Source organism: Melanotaenia boesemani, chromosome 15 (assembly GCF_017639745.1).
Source record: "Melanotaenia boesemani isolate fMelBoe1 chromosome 15, fMelBoe1.pri, whole genome shotgun sequence".
In the NCBI taxonomy this organism is placed as follows: domain Eukaryota; kingdom Metazoa; phylum Chordata; class Actinopteri; order Atheriniformes; family Melanotaeniidae; genus Melanotaenia; species Melanotaenia boesemani.
Window position 1 is genome coordinate 4723199 of NC_055696.1, and position 25238 is coordinate 4748436.

The following is a 25238-nucleotide window of genomic DNA, read 5'->3' on the forward strand; positions in this document are numbered from 1 at the left end:
ACATTGTACAGCCTGTTCAAATTCTCCTGTCATTTTCTCTTGCAAATGATCTTTATCTAAAAACGCAAAGTTTGGAGTTTACAAATTATTGATGTCACTTAGGAAATTTACAGCCATGGATTTTGAGTTTTAATTGTTTTGCTGATTTGGACCAACATACCCATTACAGGTTTTCTGACAAGACCGGACTGCATTTTGAGGAGCTGGGAGTTTAGTTTTGGTGTCACACTCCTTTAAAGATATTTAGGAATGTTATTAAATGCAAAACAGGACCACAACTGTGAATGAAGATTACTTAAAAGTAACAGAAATTCATCAAATGAAAGATTGAGTCATCATCTTTTGTCATGACATTGACATGAAATTTAAGATTCTGAAACTCTTTGTTTGTGCTGTGTAAAACCTCCATACAAAGTCCTCCGCACAGAACCTTTGAGTTAAGCACTGATAACCTCACAGGACTTCACACTGGATCTCATTGAAATTGTTGACCTCACGGGGTACTGTAAAGGCACTTTTAAACAACAACAAAAAAAGAATAAACAAATGTCCAAGCTCTGTTGCAACTGTGGTTTTGTTAGTGTTTTCTCTCAAAATTGTTAAAGCAGGAAAACACATGACTCAGTGATGTGCAAAGCCAGTACACTGACCTGAAATATAAAGGTTAGATTTGGTAAGAACTTATCTAGACTCGACTATATTCCATACATCCAGTATTTTTCAGACTTTTTTTTTATTTTTCCTTTAACCAGAAGTGAAGCTATGTGGGTGCAGGGATTAATGTCTCAATTTTTTTTCAGAGGTTTTAAAGATTGATTAATTAAAGAACAAGACATCTGTGTGGGTTGTAAGAAACACATATATATCCAGTTGTAATTCTTCCTTCATCCACAGTGCAGGAGACATCAATACAGGTTATACATGATGATAAAAAAGGATCACACCTCATATCCAAAGCAGTTTCATTTAGTCTCCTGATGGCATGGTTTTCATTGAGTCATAAATTCTCTGTGCCCACTTATTCCAATGCATGGTTGTGGGGTCCTGAAGCCTATCCCTGCTGCTACTAGTTCAGAAAGATGGTACATCTTGGCCACATCATCAGTCCACCACAGAAACAGACAACCTCTCACACTGACCCCTAGGGAGAATGTGGGAACACCAGTTAGCTGAATGTGCATTTTTTGGACTGTGGACAGAAGCTGAAGTACCCAGAGAGAACCATGCATGGTGAGAAAATGCAAATTCCACACAGAAAGGCCCCAGCCGAAGTTCAAACCAGGACCGATCTACCTGTGAGACATCAGTGGTAACCACTACACCACCATGCAGCCCAGCATCGTTTCTAAAACATCCCATGCTGGTGTAGTTTAAGCCTCAAAGATTAAAGATGTTATTTCACCTCCTGCATAGCATGTTCAAAATTATCTCTTCAGGCTTAGGATTCTGCATAAAGCAGAAGTAGGAAAGACCTTATCACAAAGACCATAAAATGTTTGTGATCTGAAAATTGAAACAGTGGAAAAGGACAGATGCTAAGACAACACTTTCCAGACAAAGATGTCCTTTGGTGCCACCATGTGGCTGAGACTGAAACTTACTCATGCTTTGCTACGAGATGGGAACCAGCGGCTGTGATATTAAGGGGACATTTTGCAAGTATGATTTAGGCCACCTCAAATCATCTCAGAGTTGTTCTGAGTAATCACCATCACCCTATCATAAAACAGCCCCAAAATAAAGGTTTTCCAGGATCCCAAGGTGCACTGAAGTTATTCTGACAGCCAATACTTTTGTCATTTGGTTAGTTCTCTGTCAAATTCATGCACATATGCTTTGTGAATGTGTGGAGTTACACTATGCAAATAATACAGAAACTAAATGAACATCTCAAGAGAAATATGTGGTGCTGTAAAAGGAAAAAATTCTGACTTCAAGCAGTAGAATATTTCTTGCTCCTCAAGCTTTAGCTTTAAGATAACAGACAAACTTAAAGTAGAAATGCTTAAACAAAAGTTTATCCAACAGACATGATTGTTAAAAAATAATTAAGTAAATGGAAGAATCTCACTTTAAATTGTGTTGAAGAAGATTTAATAACAGCCCTATATTTACTTTATTATATTTGTCTACATTTGAGCACATTTATAATCTCCATTTATGGATTAAGTGTTTACCCTTATAACTGTAATACATATTAATACAGACAATAAAAGGAAATATAGTTTCCATTCTACCACACAAAAGTCCACCCAGTCTGTGTTTATTCTCACTATGGGACACTTATTGTGTCAAGTGGGTTAGAGTTTACAATATTCTATATTATAGGCAAATACCGCACCCCAAGAGATGCTGATACCTGGAAACAGATAACGATGCTGCACACTATTCTCTTAAATTAAGTCTCTGGACAAAAATGCAAACAGTTTTCTTCATCTTCTTCTTGTCTTCGGTAAATATAGCTTTCAAAACACAATTTTTATACTTGTTATTTGTTTCATTGACTGGATTCTGCTGCAGATGAGGTTATTATATCCTTTTTGGTTAATGGTAAACTAGAACATATTACCTTGCCTTGCCTTATACATTTACTTATTTTTCAGTATATTTAAAAAACGTCACAAGCCACAACATCTTTATACACATATAGCTTTTCACACATTTTATGTTCTCTCGAATGGTTTCTGATCAAGATTTCATTTTATTTTGTTGTGGGGATTCTTGAAGCACCTCTGAGGAAGCAAATAGGGTCCACAGGTGCTGATAACCAAACTCAAACTAAAACGTCAGGAACGTTTTGTCTGTCATCAAAATTATTTGTAAACTTTTGTCAGGTGGGTTTACTATTCACCATACCCACATCCTTATTTACTTTGAATGATAGCAGGAACCAACGGTGAACCTCGCCACACCCCCATTCGAGGAACGCCATTTTGTTGACATACAGCCTTGCAATCAACTTAAGCTCCTTTTGAGGAGCTTTTATTTTGAGCTTGGCTATAACATGTAATGTCATCAAAAGAAACACGCTTAGACTTCCAGTCACGGCTAGTGCGGATAAAAACGGCGCTGTCCCGTGCAGTAAAAGGGTGTGATGGTAGTTCCTGGCCACTCATTTCAACATGAAACTCGCCACTGCTGACGTCACCGAGCCATCTTTGTCCGCCTAATCCAAGCGGCTGTTTATTACACCTTCATTACCGCACAGACTCGGACAGTGTCAGGCTCTAGTAACAGCCTGCAAGTGCCGCATCGCCACAGAAGAAAAATAGTTAAGAAAAAAGGGGGAAAGAAGCATTAACAGCAAGGGGACATAGCTCAGTGACAGACACAAACCAGTGCTCCTCCTAGGATACATAGGCAGGGAAACGCCACAATAACCAACCAAAAGCTGCCAGAGGGTAGAGAAGAGCGTAGAAGGCAATCCACATCCATCTGCCAGCCACTTAGTACGCGCTAACATTTCCAGTCCGGATTTCAGCGCAGCTGTCTAGCTAATACAACCAGGAAAATGTAAGTACATCATTGTTTTAAAGCTCTTTTCCCCCCAAAGCATAAATCCTCCTTATTACAGTTCTGTCCTCACGACTGATAACTGGCAGGCTGTTGGGGATTTACACCGTCGGAGATGCCCTCTGCATTTCCAAGCCATCGAGTACTACGAGTGTTTTCCCGAGTATTATGTTAATAATGGTGAAATATTGTTACTGAATGTAATTTCACAGCAGTATCTGTCCGGTAGCGTGACACAAACATGAATGTATAGAAGCAACGCGTCGGCCTAACCTTGAAACAAACGGAGGCATCGGCTTTATGTTACATTATTAGCCTGATTTTCTCACTCTGCCTGGTAAACAAGCTGTGCGTGTTTTTTTTTTTTTTTTTTTTTTTTTTTTTTTTCCCCCCCTCTTACAGCTCTTTCATTTTATCGTCCGTCTCACTTGAGCCAGCACGCACGCACACGCGCATTTTTTCTTTCCAGTTTAGGCTGGTTTGAATTGAAAAGGACACCGTCTATGCGATTAACCACACGCTAATTAAACCTGAAGTAAGATAACGTGAAGTTCAGTAAAGCCTTTTTCACCCTCTGAACATATCGGAGGCTTAATTTTAGTGTCGCTGAACCGCGGCTGACGATTAGGCTAATTCTAGAAACAGCAAGGACACAACGTTGAACAAATCATACAGGCTGTTAGAGCAGCGTCAGTCCGTTTATAAAGCCTGTTGAACAAGTGTAGCTTTGAAAATATTCGATACTCAGTGTACCTAGTTTTTGACTATTGTATTATTAGCTAAAATTAGGCTTAGGCCTAGTTTACATGATATTTGCAATCTCCAGCGGGGGGTGGGGATAGCCTAGCCTCTCACTGGATGTCGTCGATTGTCATGCGAGGGCGGACAGCTATATTTCTCCTCACATTTCAGGAAGGCTGTCTCTTCTTGGTTAAATGAGCTCTCGAAAATCATATTATCTTATTTTGTTTTCTTCTGGATTATTTTAACTGCACGTCATGCAAATATAAAAATGACCGGATAAGAAAAGGTAGCCGTGACAGCCCCATCTGTTAGTTTTCCAGTACAGCAAGCAGTTATGACGTTGAAGTAGCCTGGTGTCGACACACATGTCAGTCAACAGTGGTGTCATGTATGTTAACATTTCCACTGTGGGCTACGGGGTAAGTTTGTTGCCAAATTTGGTGGTAAGAACATCCAAGTGCTCAAAATCCCCATTTATAAGGAAACCTCCACGCCCTCAGTTTGGTAGACGCTGTGTGTATTTACAGGCCTGTTGTGAACCAGTAGATTTTGACTGGACCTTATGTAGACATGGTGGCCCTCAGTATGTGGTGAAAGTCATGTAACATGAAATGGAATGGGACAGAGAGGGATGGATATGACGGTTGTTGGTCTGGGCTGCTGAGGCGCTGTCCAGTGCTGAAATGTCGCTCTCCAGTGCTGAAAATGACAAGGGCTGTTTTACATGACAGTGACTAGAAAAATGTTAGTTAGATAGATAGATAGAAACTAACTCTATCTATCTATCTATCTATCTATCTATCTATCTATCTATCTATCTATCTATCTATCTATCTATCTATCTATCTATCTATCTATCTATTTATCTATCTATCTATCTATCTATCTATCTATCTATCTATCTATCTATCTATCTATCATATATATATATATATAAATATGTGTGTGTGAGTGTGTGTGTGTGTGTGTGTGTGTGTTTGTGTGGTTGTCTGGACATGTCCTTTGGGGATATGTTGTAAGTCTTCATCATTCCATTTTAGGCCCCTGAAAATCTTAGAGCTGTCAAAGTTGCAGCAGACCTTATTGGAAACCATAGGGACTATTTTAATAAGCACTCTCTTATAAGAAGGTTGAATATATTTAGCTTTCATAGAATATTTCATTTTAGCAGTGGGCTGAAGAGGGAGTCCTGTGATATGTAACATTTCTAGTATGTTATGTTAGATGTCTTAGTGTGAAAAGACTTTCTGATTCTGAAACTGAAATAATAAAATCCATATATTTGGGTGAGATTTCAAACCTTTGTGCCATAATTATGGAAACAAGGAAATACTTAGTTGTATATAAAAGAAGGGGCAAAGAAGAGTATGCACAGGAGTAGCAAAAAAATAAATAAAAAAATGATCCACCTGGCTTGATTAAACCCAAGAGGTTTGCTGCTGCATTGAAAACTCTTCCTGATGTTAGCTGAGAAGTGGTGACAGCATAACCCTCTGCACACATTGCACATAGCCCATAAAAAGAAGGACATAGTAATTACATGTCAGTTTTTATAGTGTGATATCAGGCAGTGAATAAACTATTTGTAGAACCATGTTTTGCACCATGTGTTTGCTAATGTGTAAACACACAGATGAAACAATGCTACACTGTACTGCTGCATTATTGCTAAATATATATAGCTTATGCAATACAGACAATAACATGGAGATTCCAGGTAGTCTTGAGTGTTTTAAAAAAGCTCTTTTCTGCTCAGGCTGATTGGCAGCTGATAGTGACCACCAGCAGCATCAGGTCAACTACTCTAAAGGATTTGTTGTTGTTAGGGGATTAGTAGTGTGTGAGTGTGTAAGGGTCACCTTTGTACTGAGTTTGTTTTCAGTAGTAAAGTTTCATTGTTTCAACCAAGGCATGTTTGTCAGAAGATGCTGTAGGGTTGGCTTTATTATAAACTCCTAGTCTACATTTGACCGTGTGATTAATGATGTAAAATAGCTTGATATATGGCAGAATAAGCACATGAGAGTCTAAGTAGTTCCATGTATCTGCTGCTACATTGAAACATTGAATTACTAAATATTTTTGCAGAGTTTTATTTAAAGTTAAATAAATTGATGTTAATATTATATTAATTAATATTGCTAAAATGCTATTTGACAACCATGTTCAGTTTGCTAGCTTAATTTTTTAATTGATTGTAATCATATCTGCTGTTTATTCTGCATCTTTGGCTTAAATGTTCACCTGCAGAAGAGTCTCTGTCTTCAAATGACTTAGTGTCTGCTGACTGACCTAAAAAGAAAAAAACTTTAATATGCAAGAAAAAGGGGTCCAGGGAAGGCTATTATAAATTTAAATTAGCAATCTCTTTTCCCTACTGATTTCAAACTTGGATACTGTTTGGAAAATGTGGCAGCGGGTTAATAAATGTAATCAAAGAGGATTTTATTAACACCCAGTTGTGATGTTCTTTTAAATCACTTTTGGTTTTATTCAAGAGCTGAAAGTCAGATTTTATTTAAACATGGATTCTAGTGCCTGTTCAAAAATAAATAAATAAATAGTACAGTGGAATTTGTAATGTAAAGGCCTGTTAATTAATTAAGAATGCAATGATGTTTAGACTGTAAACTGTTCCATGATGCTTGCTCTAAATTTTTTTTGATCATTTAGCTTATCTTCTTTTCTTTATAATTCACTAATTTTTTATGCTGTTTTATTAACAGATTTTTGTGGAAGTGAATGACATTTGACATTAAGAGGTACAAAGAAAATTTAGATAATATAAAATTAAATTAAATAATTTATAAATTTATAAAAGAAGAATTCTTGATTTTTCTGTTGTATTTGTTTTTCTTGCTTCAATGTGATGAGGGTGCTAGCACAATACATGTTAATGTTGGAGGCAGTTTTCATGAAGCTTTCACTTTTCAGTGAAAATATGACACTTTCACTTTAACTCTGTGACTTGCTGTGACCATCATCTGTTCACAGTACACCCAGAAGAACGGGTCACTCGAGTCCACAATAAACAGGACATAACAAATACATTTAAAAATTGTGAAACCAAGTTTTATTTTATTTTATTCCGTTTCATTTATGTATTTATATATTTTTACACAGTCCATATAGTTCTAGCTGATTAAACCTTGTACTTTTAGTTCCAATGAAATCTTCAGTTCTTCCTAATTAGAGTTGATTCTGTGTTAAATCTCTTTTCCATACAGCTGTGGTGGCAATCACATCTCAGTTATTAATTCCCACACTTTGGGCAAATTAACCAACAACTAAATGAAGAATGAGCCAAGTGTGTTTCGTGACCCGTCACTTTTATTTGACGTTTTGCCTGATCTTTGCCTCAAACACATGTTGTGTGAGGACATGTGGATAATCTTATGCAGCAAAATGACAAAGCAAAGCCATGTGAGATCTTTGATCTGTACTTCCTCATTCAAGGTGGTAACTCTGTATGGAATATTTATTTGTTTATGTAACTGATGCTGACAGATTTTCTCATTTAACAAAGAATAACAGAAGAAAATATATAAATACATATTGAATAGGATTTTTTCTATTGTAACCTCAGTTAATATGCTATCATAAGAACAATGAAATGTAATGGAAAAATAGTCTTTTTTTTTCAAGCAAGCTGCTTTCTTTCTTTTTTGAGAATGACAAACATGAGTCATACATGTGTGAAATATTAAATAATTTCATCGGGTAAAACACTTCTGCTTGGATTTTTAATTGATGTAAAGTAACATCAGCCTTATTTTATCATGAAGATTTGTCTCTTTATGTCTATTAATGTATATTTGTGTGTGTGTGTTTTTTTTTTTTCTTTTTTTTTTTCTATCAGGTCTGCCCCAGCTGGAGCCCCTGCACCTGAAGGAGGGAATCAGCCTCCCAACCTTACCAGCAACCGCCGTCTGCAGCAGACACAGGCACAGGTGGATGAGGTGAGAGCATCTTGTTTTATCACTACAAACATTTCTTAAAATTTAAAAAAGTTTGATCCATTAAGGGAAAATCAATGAAGTTGGTTTGACTTGTACCATTTTGGGATTTTTTTAGTGCTGTGGTTGACCTGTTAATTAAAGAAAAATACTTATAACTTTAATTGATATATAGCAGACTTGCTCCATCCTGTTGAACTATTCAGTCATGTTGTCTAATTGCTGATTAGACCACACTGCTTTGCATTTCTTTCCCCAGGTGGTGGATATTATGCGTGTAAACGTGGATAAGGTTCTGGAGCGTGATCAGAAGCTGTCAGAACTGGATGATAGGGCTGATGCCCTGCAGGCTGGAGCCTCTCAGTTTGAGACCAGCGCTGCAAAACTGAAGAATAAATACTGGTGGAAGAATGCCAAGGTGAGGACATGCTTGTTCAGCTAACAAAAGTGTGTTTACAAGCTGTGTCAGACTCAAAAAAATCATATTTCAGTGGATGATTTGAGGATAGAAATGTTGTTTATTTTTATTTACTGTACAACATCATGTTATTGCAAAACAGCACATTGCCTCAAGGATAACCATAATGCCACATCATGCCATGCAGCTACGCAGCAGAGCAGCTGATGAAATTCATTACATTTAAACATAATTAGTAAGATATATCTGAACTTAAATAGTTCTATATTTAAGACTATATCTTAAATAGTCTTTGTTTGATTTCAGCTGTGCTCCTAAGAATTTGTTTCTGTATTTAATGTATTTTTATAATCAAATGTACCACTTTCCTAATTGCTCTGTTTCTCTCTTTAAACCTCTGACTACAGATGATGATTATCCTGGGTGTGATATGCGTGATTGTCCTCATTGTCATTATTGGTAAGAACTCTTGTGCACTCAGAAATCAGTCATCACACATAAGTAATGCTTCACTAATTCTTTTTTTCCTTCTTTCGACAGTGTACTTCAGCACCTAAGAAGAGTTACTCCTACCCCAGTCTGATCCCAGCTTCCTTGCTACAGAAAAAAAACAAAAAAAACCAAACAAAAAACAACCTCTAATTGATGACAAAATTAACCACAGATAATTTATTATATGTACGTATATCTCCCCATTTAGCCTTGATATAACACCCCTAAACCCTTCAGGGCCCCATGGCTCCCCCACTTCCACCACCTCGCCTCTGGACCCCTGTCAATACTTGTCCTGTGAGTGTGTGGCCCTGTCTCCTTTCTGGGTACTCTTGGCTTTTCTAACCTGCCATACTGAGAACCAAACACTTGTGACAATGCAACAACAGAAAAGGAAACAACAATTGGCGATAATTGTTACATAACTGATATATATATAGTTCTTTGTAGAGTTTTATTCTGATATATACTGTTTTGTAGGTGTGTGTGCGTGTGTGTGTGCATTTTGTACTTTTTATTTTTTTTTATTAATTTTACGTATGCTTCAGCGTTAACTACTGCCTATTAATCGAAGTGTGTAACTTGCATGTTCTCATCACCTGTTGGTCCCCTGCTTGTTCTACATCTTTTTGGTGTGCTTTTGCACAGTGGAGCTAGTCTCCATGTAACTACTGGCATACCATTTGATTTCCATCTCTCTGCTTTACTCTTATCCACCAAGACAGTTGAAAATAAGCCCAGGAGAAATACAACTTGAACTGAAATACATGCTTTCAAGTTATAGAAATCTGAGGTTTTCCACAAATGGAACAAGCCTTATAAATTCCCCAGGCTTTTTCTGGTTCAGCTCTAGTTTGTTATAACTTTACACTTTTAAAAGACATTAAGTTTTAGCTTCTTGTATGGTATTGTATTTTTGGGAGAGTTGATGTTCACTGACACTGATCAAACATACAAATAATGCATGACTTGTGAAGCTAATCTCTGGTGATCATCACAGCCCTGTCCATCTTTTCCTTTCATTAACTGAGTGTGATTCTCTTTTCTCTACCATCTCAAGTGTCTTTAATGCCCAATTCGTCCTCTGTCTGTAGGCATGCTTGGACACCTCAGTTTCCTCTGATAATTTAAACTGCCATAGTAAAGTTGGACCAATGTCTGTAGATGTTTATTTTTTATTTGAATATTACGTAGTGTCTTATTTCGAAAACATTCCTTCATTGCAGTCTAGTACAAATGCTCTTACTGTAGCACATGTAAATGTAAGTACCTTAAAAAAAACATGCAATGAAACTTGTGTTAGTAACGTTGGTCATGCAAATCATAGGAAAAAATAGTTGTAATAAATAGCTGTAAGAGAACATTTTTGGATAAATGGGATCAGACTTTCAATCCAAATTCTTTCTTTTTTTTTTTTTTTTTGTAAAATTAGTGATGTTACCTTAATATTACACTTACAAACAGTATACTGTGGAAATACATGTATGTCAAAGCAGTCATATGGGCTTGGAAATCAGTTCTAATGCCAGGGGACTGAATGGTTCTATTGCAAAAGGTGAGGCTATACTGGTCCATTCCCTATGTGGACACTGAAAAGCCTTAGTCCTCAGTTACTTTTGTTAGTTTTTGTAGTTTTCAGTCAAACTGACCCTCACACTTTAAGTTAGTGTCTGGGGAGTGGCTGACTGTGGAAAAAGGATGTGTTAAAAATGCACAATCAACCTTGTTTTTGATGGCGCTGTCTGGCTGCTTCACAGCCTGGCCAAAAGAAACGCTGGTGCAGCAAAAACTCTCAACATGAAGAGCACATTAAAAAAAATAATAACTAAATGAGGACATTTCAGCCTTACAGATCCAGGAATAAAGGACAAAGGTCTACACTTAATTTACTTTGGGGCTGGTTGAGAAATTTATGGTCCATTTAGGGACAAAAAACATAATAAAAAATAAACTGTAGCATTCCTAAGAAGACTATTTTACTAGCGCAGTGATTCTGTCTCAGTGTTTCTCCCTCTAGTTAAGGCCTTTTTTTCTTTTTTAAATATAATAGATTATATTTTTTATTATAGTATATTTTTGTGTGGAGCAGACAGGTAAAGAGGAGTTGTGCAATCAGTGCCACTTGCTGCCAACAACAGTGAGCTCCTCTTTACCTCTGTCTGGTGTGTTTTTTGTATTTCAGCTCTGTGCGTTATACACTGCCAAGCATTAAGGGAGAAGCTTCTTTTCTTATTGCAGTTATTTCATTCATTGGTGCCCACACTGGTGTGGTCTTCCCATTTCTCTGAACATTTTTTGGCATGTTAACCTTTTGGCTATGAATGGAAGAGCAGGGCAATACAAAGCACTTGGTTTTTCAATTGTAAAATGTACCATCAAACTAAGGCCTTGAACACATTAGCTTTTGAAGGCATTTTTCTGAAATTCTTTAAGGCCGCCAAAGGCATTTAAAGGAATTAAAACCACTTTACTTGCAACCACTAAGTTATTTCTTGTGGTTGTGGTAAATCAAAGCTCCTAAATAGTTGTAGTTCAGCTATTCAATTAAATCAGTTTAACTGAGAAATTACAAGCTTTCTTTTGTATTGAATTATAACCAGGTTGCTGTTTGGCAAATAATTTATTGCCGTTGATAAAAAAAAAAAAAAAATCTAAAATGCATGAACTGAACTTTAAATCTTAAAGCAGGAGCTAGAATATTTCAAAATGTATGGAAAGCCTTTGTAGCCTTGTCTCTTTATCTTTCCCACCAGCAGAGTAGACAAACCTGTCCCCTTTTGCTCAACTCAACTCTCTAATTCAAATTCCTACTGTGTGTGAGCAAGTACTTCAGTGTGTGTGTGTGTGTGTGTGTGTGTGTGTTAGAATAGCTCTGTCTTGGGAATATCCCCAGTTTATCCTGACAGATTAGGCCGCTTAAATCTCAGAGTGAGGGCACGTTGTTTCCTTGACCATTGAAGTACACAAGCAGAGAGGTTGCAGATCTGTCAGCCAGCCCTATTAGAAAAGAGCCCAATCCTAACAAAAACATGCATCCTTGCTCCCCAGATGTCTTTTTCTCCAACACAGAGCAAAAATAAACAGCAGACAATTACCAAAGACCAGATTTCGTGCTTACGCTGCCAATTGCCATCAAAAACAAGTGAAGAGAAACCTGCTATTTAAACTGTATGAGCCTGTTTCAAATAGCTTATACCCTTCCCCTATCTTTAGGATCCTTAAGCTATCACACAATATATTATAATTTATATATGGTGTGTCAGTTTGGCTTGTGAGTGTGCCATCCTAACATATGCAAGTTAAACCAAAACATGAGGGCCACATGTTTCAGATCTCAAACACAGTCTCCCCTTATCATGTGTATCCAGGTCTGAGGAGCTTCTTTAATCTGTACCAAGTTTGTAGACACATGATCCTGTAACTATTTATAGCACAAGTCTTCTTGTTTTCTTTTTGGTGTCTCCATTGTGTTGAAAAGCTGTGTGAATTAACTATAGCTATCAGACAAAACCAAGAAAAATGTTATAGAATTCTGCATTGTTTGGTGTTGTAATAGGGGGTGTTTTGGGGGGTAAGGGGTCCTATATCCTCAGGTTTAAGGCATTTGCAATTTACCATTATATATATATATATATATATATATATATATATATGGACAAAACTATATAAGCCACTGCAAAATTGGATTCTTTTGGCAATAGAAAATTATGATAAGGTTATAAATGTGGTCAATTTAGCCATTTTACAGGACTTTAACACACCGTGGACTGAAGTGAAAGAACACTACTGATTGGGGTAGGACTTATGTGTTATCCATAAAACCAACTGTTGTCCTGTGAGTGCTCAAGCAGTTTGGTCACAAAAGTGAAAATGAAGTGAGTGCTCTCTCTCTCTTTTTTTCCCCTGTTGCTTTAATGTCTGTATGAAAAGAAAGTGTGCATATATTTTATCATCGTGGCACTTTTTCTGTTGTGATTCCTTCAATTCAATGGGATGACTGAGTAGAGAATATTGTCTTGTGTCAACCTAAAGAACTGTTCAGTGATCTCAACAATGCGTTCAAGTCATTTTGGAGGTGATCCAAAAAGTAAGTCACCAACAAGAAATGGTGTTTAGACCATCTCGGTTGTTGGAGTTCATGTTAATTTACAACTGACAATTCAAACAAGTAAAAAACTATCAGAATGAGATGAACAAGGACCTAAAAATTTTAACAAACTGTCATGAAAATGTACAGTCACCCCAAAAAGAGATGAACGCAGCAACAGGAGGGAACCTTTTGATCACTGAATGTTCTCTGAATGGCTTAAGATGGAAAATATTCAACTTAACATATTTTAACATGTTTGAATTTTTTTTAAAACCAAATATTGTGTTTTTATTTTGCATCTGTTTAGTAACAACTCCAGATGTCACTGAATTGTTTGTGTATCAGCATTGATGGGTAATGGTAAAGAAAATGGGAAGTTGATGAGGAAAAAGTATTTTTGCCGTCAATTGTCCAGAACGCTTAGAATGATTCTACCGTTTACATCAAATAACAGTTTGTATCTACGACATATATTTATTGTTTAAATTTGGTTTATCTTTAAGGAAAGAGTTCTTTCTTTTCATTCTCTTTTTTTTTCGGGGGGGGGGGGGGGGGGGGGGGGGGGGGGGGGGGGGGGGTCAGGGATGAAGGCCCACATTGCCCCTGTTCATCTAGCCTTACAAGGAGGGACGAGACTGGAGGATCATGGGCAATGTGCTCAGTTTTATTTTATTCTCACTTTTCCTTTTGCTTTTATTTATTGATAGATTTATCATGCTGTCCTTTGGTATGGGTTTAGAAAAAAAAAGGATGATTCAGCGTAAAGGAGAGGAGACTGAATGAAAAAGTACAAGAAATAATTGTAGTGTAAATCTATCAATGTCTTATTATATTGATGAACATCATGAAATATATGTATATTGGAAAAAGTATCTGTGACAACATGTACTTTTGTGTGTGCTTCATGTGCTTTGTGTGTGTGCAGCAATGAGAAGATGTAAATTTGATTGCAATTTTTGGAACCTTGACTGACCTTGTGTGAATAAGCAGAAATTTATTACCAATAGAGAGATAAAACATAAGACCTGGAGCCATAAATTGCATGTTTCTGCATTCGTCCAGAGTCTGGTTTAGTGTGTTGCTGTCACACATCTGAGTTACACTATGAATCTCCCAAAACACTTTAGGCTACACAAATACATGATATGTGCTTTTAGTCCCAAAGAGCAGCCATGGAAACTATTTTCCTCTTTCAGAGGATGAAGAACTATAGTCTAATGTGCTAGAAGACACAGCAACAATGTTACTTAAAAGTGGTAATATTACCACAGTGAAATCATGATTGGCAACACCTATTAAAATTAAATGAAATATGTCAGGAGAATAATATGAAATGTAAATAATCTCAAGGAAGTTATGTATACAAGACTTATTCAGGATACATGGAGATTCACAAACAAAACCAAGTTATGGGATATATATATATATATATATTCCTTATAAGAAAAGAGAAGACCGTAGAAGTTGAAGGTACATGTGTATCAAATTAATTAAATTTCGTAGTACAAACCTGTGAGCGTCACTTCCGGTTACTACAGTACAGTCCGCATTTAGCAACACTTCATGCTATTCATTCACCTTTCCTGTACCTTTAACTACATATTTTATCCCATGAAGTTAGCATAGCTCGTGTGTAAATTGTCTAGCATTTAGCATTCCACGTGCTAATTAACGTCAAGGTTACTTTTATTTATTATTAGCATGTTTTCCTGCTTGCTCGTGAAGAACAACTAACACTATAGTGCTTATATTTTTATTAATTTATTTTTCTTCTTTGTCAGTATTAAATTTTCCACAGTAGTCTGACTAAAAAGAGTGAAGGTCGACTTTGAAATTCTAGGTCCAAATCACCCAAACAGAATGCACCAGAACGACATGAACCCTAGTGAGCGTGCACATCACATCACTGAAACTAGTAAATGTATTTCTACAACAGTTAAATGATTTAAACTGATATTGTTAGAGAAGATAAAGCATCTCAGTAACCAGTCTAAAACTGATTCACCACCTAAACTGTAGTTTTACGTTTTCACCACAAGGTGTCACCATAGCAACTGGTGTAGCTGCCAGCCAACGTTCAGAGAGACAGCTGTTGATTAGCTGATTATACATCACATCACAACCAATTTTAATCGCCATCAGTTGGTTTCCCCATGCAACCTACAATTCATCAAAAACAGTGACTTTATCACCATAGCATCCGGTGCAGTATTCCCATGAATTCGACAACAGTTTTGTAGTGAGTTTGTCAACTTCAGAAGCCAATAAGTCATACCATATGTGAAGGTATGACTTATATTAAAATAATTATATAAATCATCTTTTGAGAATCAGTGAGATACACTTTTTGTAGCCTCAATATTATTTATACTTGGCCTTGTTTTACACATGATACACTGTACTATTAATTAATTTTTACTTTTTTTTTTTTTTTTTGGCAAGATCCAGTGTGACAGAACATTTGAGTGCTTTCTGGCACATTTTATATACATAAAAAAGTACAAAATATTTTATCATGAAATGCACATTCAGTGTGAAGTGCATCCAGGAAAACATTCTTATTATTAATATTATTATTGCTGTATGGAGCAGCTAAAGCAGGATAACCTCTTGTTTCATCAAATCTTAACATATGTGAAAAAAAAAAGTTTTTAGCCAGAGCCTCATGGCATTATATAGGCTGGACTTCAAAGACTGAATTTGAAACATACCACAATAGTGACCAGATGGGTCTACACATGGGTCTAGTTTGAGTAAAACATGGTCTCAGTTAGATTCAGCTGCATGCATTTATTTTCATCTGTTTTCCATGTCTTGATAGCAATATGATTAAATCTTGAGAAATTCTAAAGAGATTAGCTTGGACATTATGGGTGAGTGATTAGCTGAGGAAATGTGTGCAAAAACAACACTCAGGCTTAAGAGCAACTTTTCACTTCGTTAATCTTTCTGTCAGATCATTTTAAGTTTGTTTTCCATTTCTCTGATTTAACCAGCCCCTTCTCTCCTTCCTTACCCTCACCTTCACACCACTCATGGACTCCCCTACAGCCGTTCATTTTGACTTTCCAAAAAGGAATGCAGATCCAGCTTGAGAAATATGTCAGGAGTTATTGCAGAAACCTAAACTCTTGGCTTTGATTACTGGTAAGTTTAAAGGTCACTCTCACTCCCACACATAATGGTAGCAAAAACACTGTGAGCACCCCCCCAACGGACTCCTGCATCTCACAGCATTCCTACTGATTCCTATCAAGATTTTGGTTCTTCATAAAAACACAGTGGGACCAGCTCCTCACAAGCACCAAAACTATTTAAGTCCTCGTCATAACTATTTCATGAAAGCTGGGATGCCCCAAACCCATTTCTCCATTAAAAGAAGAAGAAAAAGAAAAACAAAAGCTCCTTAACTATGTGCTGCATGTCACCAGCCAATTTCTTTGTGGAAATGTGGATCACAAAATTTTAACAGAGAAAGAAAACTCCCCCTTCTTGAATGTTATTATTGCCTTGGTGGATTGTGAGGGTAAATGGAGACACTCTGACTAGATGCTGTAGAACCACAAAAAATCCCAGAAGTCATGGAAATATGTTAAGAAAGGAGGAAACTTTTATAGATTTAGGACAGATTAGAGCTTCCAACATATTTTCTGGGTATTGTATGCATTTTTTATACTAAATGGCAAAGATGTATGATTTTATGGGGAGAAGCATTTTGTTAGTAAATTAAAGGTCTCACCTCTGGTCGACTGTGGAATGCAAAGATTTATGACCCCTCTTGTTGAGAACCTGTAGAGCCTCAGGCTCTGCCTCCACCTGTGAGCCCTGTGTAATGACCAGCCAGACACAGGATGGAGTTAATGGTCATCTAAACCATCTAAGTTTTCTAATTTAACCATATAAAAAGCCAGACAGCTACTGTCAAGTGGTCCAATCCTTACTGAACTTGAGTTCTTTAACCCTGAGCCTGTTTCTTAGATATCCCCTACTTATACTCAAACTTGGATTATTTTAAGGAAAACATCTGGCTCCAATTAGAGTCTTTTTCTCCCTCCGTTCTTGTTCACGTCACCCCCCTTACGGCTCTAACTCACCACTGTCGTCGTTTCAGCATCTTTGCCTGTCTCAATCTATTCCTGAATTCCCCCTCTTTCTCATTCCTCTCCACTCATTCATTCTCTCCGCCCCTCATGAACAAACGACCTCCTCCTCCACTGTTTTTCTTACCTCTCATGTCCTCATACCATCCTCCTCTTTTGCCATAGTCTGCTTTGCTTTCTGTGCGTACTGAACCATGATGCATGCAGGCTGCACCGGGGGGCTCCTCTTGTTCCTGTCTTTGACTTTAGGATGGACCAAGGCTCAGCAGACCAGTAACATCAAGTAAGGTCACAGACTGTAACCTGTGTGCTTAAGAGGGAATGCTCTTGAATCCCCCTTTATATAACCTTGTAGATATTTTAGGTGAGGATTCTAATCCTGTGGTAAAAGATCTGCTTTGTGCAGAGGGTTCCTTTAGTTATATGGATTTTAGATTGAAAGTCTCACTGTCTAATACTGATTTTTTCCTATCCATGTACCCTACATTCTTTCCTTTTTGACTAAGCACAGAGTTATCCTGATTGTTTTTGGCTCATGTTGCAAGCTGAGCTGCCACAGATGTTAATGCTTTGGGTTCAGCCTGTGGGGTCAGTTCAGAGAAACTTGGCTCTGGCTCTGGATATATTGGCTTCAGTCAGCATGTGGGGGTTCTGCTGTCTTAGCTCTTACTTAGGGAAACAACTTTCTTTTGGATCCTGTGTTGGCATTCCAGATTTCTGTTTTCTTCTTTCAAAACTTTGTTTATGTCATCTGAAAGAGTAATAGCAAGCACATTTTTCTAAATCTAAAAAAAAAAGAAGTCATGAATAGTCTAAAATGTTTTCCCAGGTGAGCACAAACTCCACAAAGTTAACACACTGTAAAATGACTTCAGTATTTTTCTTGGCTCACAGTTTACAAATGGACTTGTGTATCACTGCTGGCAAAATCCCAAACAGGAAATTTTCCTTTGTAAAATGAGCTCTTACTGACCCTCAGTGAGTCATGCGTCTGGGAAAAAATTTAATGACTGTCTTCATATGACAATCATGATTTCTGTCATCAACTGTTTCCTTAAATAAATTTAACCTTGTCATAAATCTGATATTTACTGGTTGCAGTTCAGTGAGGTTCAAGTAATGGTAATCATATTAATGGGTTGAAATTCATAGTGAAAGAATGATAAGTATATCATCTAGCATCCTTTTTTGTTTCACATAGAACCAGCTTCAAGCTTCAAACTGCTTTAAACGATTTAGCTTTATGCTGAGTTTGCTTGAATTAAAGCACGATAATCTGTAAGCTTTCTGCCTCCTAAATAAAGTGTAACATCTATTAAAACTAGTCTATGCCTTTATTAGCTAAAGCTGACATTTTTACACGAGAAGAAGGTTACTTTCTCTTTGCTTGAGAGCACATATTTGGGTGTCAAAAGTTAAAATGACCTAAAAGATCTCATAATTAAAAACATGACCAATGAGGCCTGAGAAAATGCTGCATGATGTGGAAAGGTTAGGGGTTTGACTGTTTTATTTCTAATTTTAACACACAAAAAGAAGCTAGTTAAGAAAAAAAACAGCCTGTCAAGAAAGTTTCTGTCAATTTGGGATGTGGTAGTCTTAGATAAATTTGTTGTATATACTACAGCCTGAACTCTGGTAGGATACAAGTTCTCTTAATGGTAATAACACGTTTCAGGGCAACAGCAATTTTATTTTATATATTTATATATTGTTGTTTATGCCTGAAAATGCCTGTAACTTGATGGAATCATTGGTAAAAAGAAGTTTGTGTAGAACAAGAGAATAAAATACAGCACCAGGTTAGAGTTTTTACAACTGTTTTGAAAGCCTATAATAGCCATCCCAGTGCAGTGCTGGGGAGGTGTCCGTCCGTAGCAATCCAGGAGGCTTCGTCGTCGTTGTGATCTCACCAGTTTATTGCTTCGGGCAGATGAATAGTGCACAATGTCCAAAACTGTTGCAATCCCAATGGTTACAATACAACAGCGTTCGTACTCACTTCGCCACAGCGATCAAAAATCTGTAAGCATTAACACCTGCACTCTACCTGTTGCCACCCCCACTATATACATGAGCCCACAACACCATCTAGTGACCAAACAAGAAATAAAAACACATATTTGGGTCCTATGAAGCCAATCTATAAAATTTTGACCTAAAAGAACAAAGAACCCTTACAAGTAAAAAGAATTAGCAAGCAAACCCCCTATCTCTGCACCAGTACTGCAATTTATAAGCCTGACAGGCTCATAAATAACATATAGACACAAACAACAACTACCAGTCTCTCAGTCTGCTGTTGCCATTTTTGGTTCGCTCATCCTCTTAATTTAGATCTGACTGAGGCTCAGAAATCAATCAGGTTCAAACATGAATCTGACCTTTAGCTTCCATTGGCAGTTGTGGATGAGGCATAAATCATATCCAGAATATCTTGATGAGCAAGATAGAGTTATTTATTTATTTATTTTATTATTTTTAATCAATTGATTTAACTTTCTATGAATAAAATCAATGCTGGATAAAATATAAATCTTAGCATTTTCTGTGTTTGCATTTAACCATGAGTTCACTTGGGAAACTGGCACCGTTGTGAGTAGAAGTGTTACTTGCTTGTGCGCTATGCTTGTTACTGGAGGATTGCAGTAGGGGTCTCTTTAGATAACTCAGGCCTGACAATATTTTTTGCTTAAACTTTCACAGTAAATTAATGAGTTTGCCTTTAATTATCTATCATTATTATTATTATCATCATAATTATATTATCGTAAGTTTAAATCAAATGACATCAAATAAATTCATTTTGAGGCTTTATTGCAACATGACTGGGATGGAGGAAAATTAATAACATTAAGTTATATGATTAAATAACTAATCCAATCATGTCTTTGTGACAATAACTTTACAGTATAATTTATGCATTTATTGTTATTAAAATGAATGCTTTAATTAGGAAAATGTCATGCCGGAAATAAAGATGTAGAGTTGAATTCCTTTTGGTTGAAGGATGTTATATTTATAAAGGGTCTCATTGAGCGCATATTAATGCCATCCATGACACTCCCACTGTCGACTTCATCACAGGCCTGTGTTCAACTGTGGAGGAGACCTGGTGGCAGAATCTGGCTTTGTTGGCAGTGAGGGGTTCCCAAGCTTTTATAAACCCAACAGCAAATGCACCTGGCGCATTACCGTGAGTCACTATCCACACAACATGTCCAGATGCATACTCCAGTGCTTCCTTGCTGACTTTTGTAGTTTTGTAGTCACAAATAATCTGGCTCATTTCTAGGTCCCAGAGGGAAATGTGGTCACATTGGCTTTCCGGATTTTTGACCTGGAGGCTGATTCACAATGTCGCTATGATTATCTGGATGTTTACAATGGCCATTCCAACTTAGTGCAAAAACTGGGTCGCTTCTGTGGAACATTCCGGCCTGGCAATCTTATTTCTACCACAAACACCATGACGCTGGAGATGGTGACCGATGGCGAGACCCAGAGCAGAGGATTTGTAGCTTATTTCAGTGGAACCAAACCCTATAATGGTATGTCATTACATTTCAGAGTGATGCACCTTTTTATTTGTTTTCCCTCCCATTATCTGCACAGTATAATACAGAATAAAATAGAAGCCTTTTATTGACATTATATTAAACAATTAAATTGCAGATGCCCCTCCAAATGAAGCTATTAAAATACATGCAAATACAACCACAGCATCAAATCAAAGGCAGGAACATCAAGCTTATATATTTTGTTAAACATGTTATTATTAGCTGTTGTAGTTTTGATTTTCTATCACTGCCATGAAATTGTTTTTACACTAAAGTTGGAACAAAATGACAGTTAAGCCTATCTTCATTTTCCAGTTTTTAACATATGCAAATAGACATTCAATAGTATGATGTACACTAAAAAACTATTAATGTACTGTATTAGCTGAGAGCTGTTAGGTTGCCAAGTTGTGAAAACCCCTTTTGATTAAACCGTGTTATCATCAGAGAAGATTTTAATATGTGGCTATTTCTTTAGCTATTTTATATCTGCTATGAGTGTCTTATTCCTGTGCTTTTCCACTAGAGATATTATAGCAAAGTGTGTCCTTGGTCAAAGTCTTCCAGTACATAGATGTAACTACAAGATGTCAGATCTTCTGTGAGATACTGTATATATATTTGGTTTAATTTATTTTTGGTTTATGATGCATTAAGTAGGTAAACAAAGGAAAACATGTCAGAGAGATTTTAGGATATCACACATGGCCCAAATACACTGATGACACAGATTAGATTGAGGCAGGTGATCCCAACAACAGGAAACATGAGGACAGGAAGTGCAGACCCTGGCCTTCTCCTGACATGGCTCATCCTACTTTCCCCCCAAATTTCCTGTCATTTCACTACTGTTAAGAGTTTAAAGAGAGAAAAAAAAATTCAAAAAGTTACAGACAATGCAGTTTTGTTTTTACTAATCTGGATCCTGTAATTAAAAGGGCTCTATAAAGCTGCTCAAGTCTGAAAATAAGCTGCACCTGAAAACAAACAACTCAAAAGCATATCAAAGCAAGTCAAGAGAACCACTTCAAATAAAAGCCTTGAGGAAACAGAGACAGATGAATGTAAAGTAACAAAGAACAGAGGAGATAAGGAGAACAGAATTTTGCAAATAGTATACTAATGCAGTAATATTTCTTTCCAGCATGGTGAAAGTATTAAACTTCCACTAGAAGTTAATTATTCTCCTCATGAAGTTGCTACACCTTCTTTCAGACCAGGAGATTTGTGGTGGAAAGATGACAAAGTCCCAGGGTGAGATCATGACACCTAACTGGCCTGACAACAAATACCCACCAGGAACGAGCTGCTCCTGGCTCCTCACTGTGGAGCCTGATATGGTTGGTAAAACATTCATTGCCAGCATGCAAAGAATTGATCTTATATGACTTAAAGTGGTCATAAGAGGACATTGCTGTTTCTCTCAGGTAATCCAGGTGACATTTGATAAGTTTGTCCTGGAGGTTGACACCTACTGTCGGTTTGATTATGTGGCATTTTATAACGGTGGAGAGAAGGATGATTCACGCCTGATAGGAAAATATTGTGGTGACCGGACCCCACAGTAAGATCTTTAAAGCCTTTTTGATTATTCTTAAAAACACAACTATTACTCACGTGCCATTTTCTTTTTCTCTCTTGCTCAGACCCATTATTAGCAACGGAAATGTGCTATTGATCCAGTTTGTGTCAGATCTCAGTGTGCCATCTGATGGATTCTTGGCCCACTATACCACCATTCCACATGGTTCTCAGGCACCAACAATAGACTCCGACAGGAGATCAATCTTCTCAGAATCTTCTGCCAAGCCTGCTGAACCCAAACATCCTTCTGTCACTGCACCACCACCCATCCCCACCACCAAACATGTGCCGCCTCCTGCCCTGAATCCCACCGAGAGACCCAAACCAGTCAAGCCCACAAGAGGCCGAGGTAAAGGCCCCACAGGTCAGGATGAGAGAGTGACTGTGCCAAGGCAGAATGGAAAGAGGCCTGGTGGGTGACGGCATCTGCACATGTGTGAGAAAGTACCCTTCTGTGTTCTAATGCACTACTTGCATGATTTTTATTCTTTTAGTTTCTCAAAATCCACTGTGTGCAAAAGCCTGTAAAAGAGATGGAAACATTAAGACCAGTTTCTGTTCCAGTGAGTTTGGTAAGTTCCACCTCGCTTCATTTGTATGTGCACACATATAACCAATCAGATGTTGTTCTCTAACCAAGCCCTCCCTTTTCCAGTGATAACTGGGAAGGTTACTTCTATGTCCCCTGGGCCCAGAGGCTCCCTTTCTATAAATGTCTCCCTCATTAAAGCCTACAAGGCAGGTCAGCTAACAATCACACAAGTTGGAGAGACCATGGCGGTGAAGCTGGTGTCACAGTGCAAAAAGTGCCCAATGCTCCGCAGAGGTAAGGTCTTTTAGAATGTGCATGCATGTAAGAGACGAGCATTTCAATGCCCTCAAAAACACAAACCCAATTAATTTGGTAATTTCTTTTATTATAGGATTCAACTACATCATCATGGGTCAGGTGGATGAAGATGGACGTGGTTCCTTGCAACCGGGTGCATTCACAGCTCCATATAAAGCCCCACACCACAAATTACTGATGAATATCAACAACCAGCCTTGTTAGCCTCATAAAAGCCAAGAAATTACAGCCTCACGTCACATATGAATCCAGGCATTTTAATGTGAGCTATGGATCTATTAATGCACAATTTTACAGTAAAACATAACTTCATTTTTTTACCCAGTTTTAAAGCAATGACATTGTTTTAGTCAAAAACCTGCCAAACCTTGTGTTTGTAATTTATATCTAAATAAAGGTTTTATATTTCCTTGAAAAGTTCTGACTGCAAACTTATTACAGTGATGACTCTGACTCCACCTTGTGGATCTGGAGAGTAACAGCACAAGTGCCGAAAACTGATTATAACCTTTAAATAAGCTGAAGATCCACCTCAATGGTTGGTCTTCGGTTTTGATTGGAGTGTAATATGGAGTGAATGTGAATGAAATATCTACCAGGTATAACTACAAAAGAGAGAGAGAGAAATCAATATTGTTCTTAATTTGGCTCCTTATTTAATGTGTTTCTTGTCTATCATGACCTGCCATGTGTGCAGAATCAGTTGTGATGTCATATATCTAATGACATACTCTACATATATGTAAAGAGTCATGTGTTTATAATAACACATTAAACATAACTACTTATAATATAATAACCATGTAAATGTTTGAATTTTGAATAATAGTTTTATCTTCCAATTTGTAACAGAAATACCTGAAGATGTGCCTCAAGTGTTTTCTTCTTCATCCTCTTTTTTTAATCCCTCTTCTTTTTCTAACATTCTTCATGATAGTCTTACCTCTCTTTTTGTCAAACTTAACGACACATGAAAAAAATGTTAAAAAAATGTCCGATTGTTTTAATATGAGGTTTTCATTCTGCCCTTTTTGGGGGATATTTACCATTTATTATCATGTGATATCTCAAAATGATTGTAGTGTGGTTTTCTGCTTCCTGGTATCTATTAGGGGACAAAACCCAAGTATCAGATTGTGTTCAACAGGGTTTTGAGCAAAGTTTTTACCATAAAGTGATGCAAAATGTCTCAGAAGTTGTGTGTATCAAATGTGTCCTGTCACCTCTTCACACCTTTTTGAAAGTTATTTTGTGATTGACAACATCATTACTTTAAAAACTGAATATAGCAGTATTGTAATTTCTTTAACATAGCCTATAGTTTTCTTCTTTTTAAAAATGTTGCCTTTTTCTAGCTTTTTTGGGCAAAACAAACAGCAAACATACATTTCTGATTCAGTGTCATCGTTGTCACAAAACTGGATGCCATCATATTACTCTGAATTACAGAAACCAGTGTGTCATTTAAATGCTGCTTCTTATTGGCAAAAGACAGTTTTCTGTCATTTGTTATGTCATTAACTGATCGTTAACATTTGAGAAATAGCCTAAATTCAACTACAGCCTTACCAGTTGTTCTCAAACTGGGACCCCCATGGGGGTCATGAGATAATTTCAGGGGGTTGCCAGATAATTGTAAAAAAATATAACCCACATTCAGCAAATAAATTTTGGGATTTTTACCAGGGATGTCAAAATTAAACAATTATTGTAGCAATAAATCTTTGAAATTAGTTTGAAATTATTTTTTTTTTTAACACATTAATGCATAAACAAAGGTAGTAAACACGACATATTAAAAATATGAAATTGACATTATCTCCACAAGAGGAGCTGATTGTGGGCATGTAGGTGCCTTGAACACACTTTATCATCCTTTTTTTATGAAGATTCTGACAGTTTTCCAGCTTTACATTTAGAAGGATGGCTGC

At 37.1% G+C, this 25238-nt stretch overlaps 2 protein-coding genes across 3 annotated transcripts; both read left to right on the forward strand.

Moving 5' to 3' along the window:
- Positions 1-3159: 3159 nt before the first annotated feature.
- vamp2 (vesicle-associated membrane protein 2) lies at positions 3160-12767 on the forward strand. The gene is made up of 5 exons (XM_042009047.1): positions 3160-3513; positions 8117-8216; positions 8473-8631; positions 9039-9090; positions 9172-12767. Coding segments are annotated over exons 1-5 (330 nt in total). The 5' UTR covers positions 3160-3511; the 3' UTR covers positions 9189-12767.
- Positions 12768-16491: 3724 nt separating this feature from the next.
- Positions 16492-24533, forward strand: pcolcea (procollagen C-endopeptidase enhancer a). Of its 2 annotated transcripts, none has more exons than XM_042009012.1 (9): positions 16492-17596; positions 20401-20509; positions 20609-20864; positions 22089-22213; positions 22301-22437; positions 22520-22806; positions 22952-23029; positions 23113-23283; positions 23381-24533. In XM_042009012.1, the coding sequence occupies exons 1-9, from the start codon at positions 17508-17510 to the stop codon at positions 23509-23511; spliced, it is 1383 nt and encodes a 460-aa protein (XP_041864946.1). In that variant the 5' UTR covers positions 16492-17507; the 3' UTR covers positions 23512-24533. The 2 variants fall into 2 exon arrangements, with proteins under 2 accessions (XP_041864946.1, XP_041864945.1); XM_042009011.1 differs by having other exon boundaries at positions 16496-17596; positions 22520-22869; positions 23381-24500.
- The last annotated feature ends 705 nt before the right edge of the window (positions 24534-25238 follow it).

Coding starts and splice junctions, on each gene's coding strand:
- vamp2 (XM_042009047.1), top strand. Junction 8,217..8,472: donor CACAGGCACAGGTGGATGAG/GTGAGAGCATCT, acceptor TTCTTTCCCCAG/GTGGTGGATATTATGCGTGT. Junction 8,632..9,038: donor ACTGGTGGAAGAATGCCAAG/GTGAGGACATGC, acceptor CTCTGACTACAG/ATGATGATTATCCTGGGTGT.
- pcolcea (XM_042009011.1), top strand. CDS start 17,508: ATGATGCATGCAGGCTGCACCGGGGGGCTCCTCTTGTTCCTGTCTTTG. Junction 17,597..20,400: donor CAGCAGACCAGTAACATCAA/GTAAGGTCACAG, acceptor ACTTCATCACAG/GCCTGTGTTCAACTGTGGAG. Junction 22,438..22,519: donor TGTGGTGACCGGACCCCACA/GTAAGATCTTTA, acceptor TCTCTTGCTCAG/ACCCATTATTAGCAACGGAA.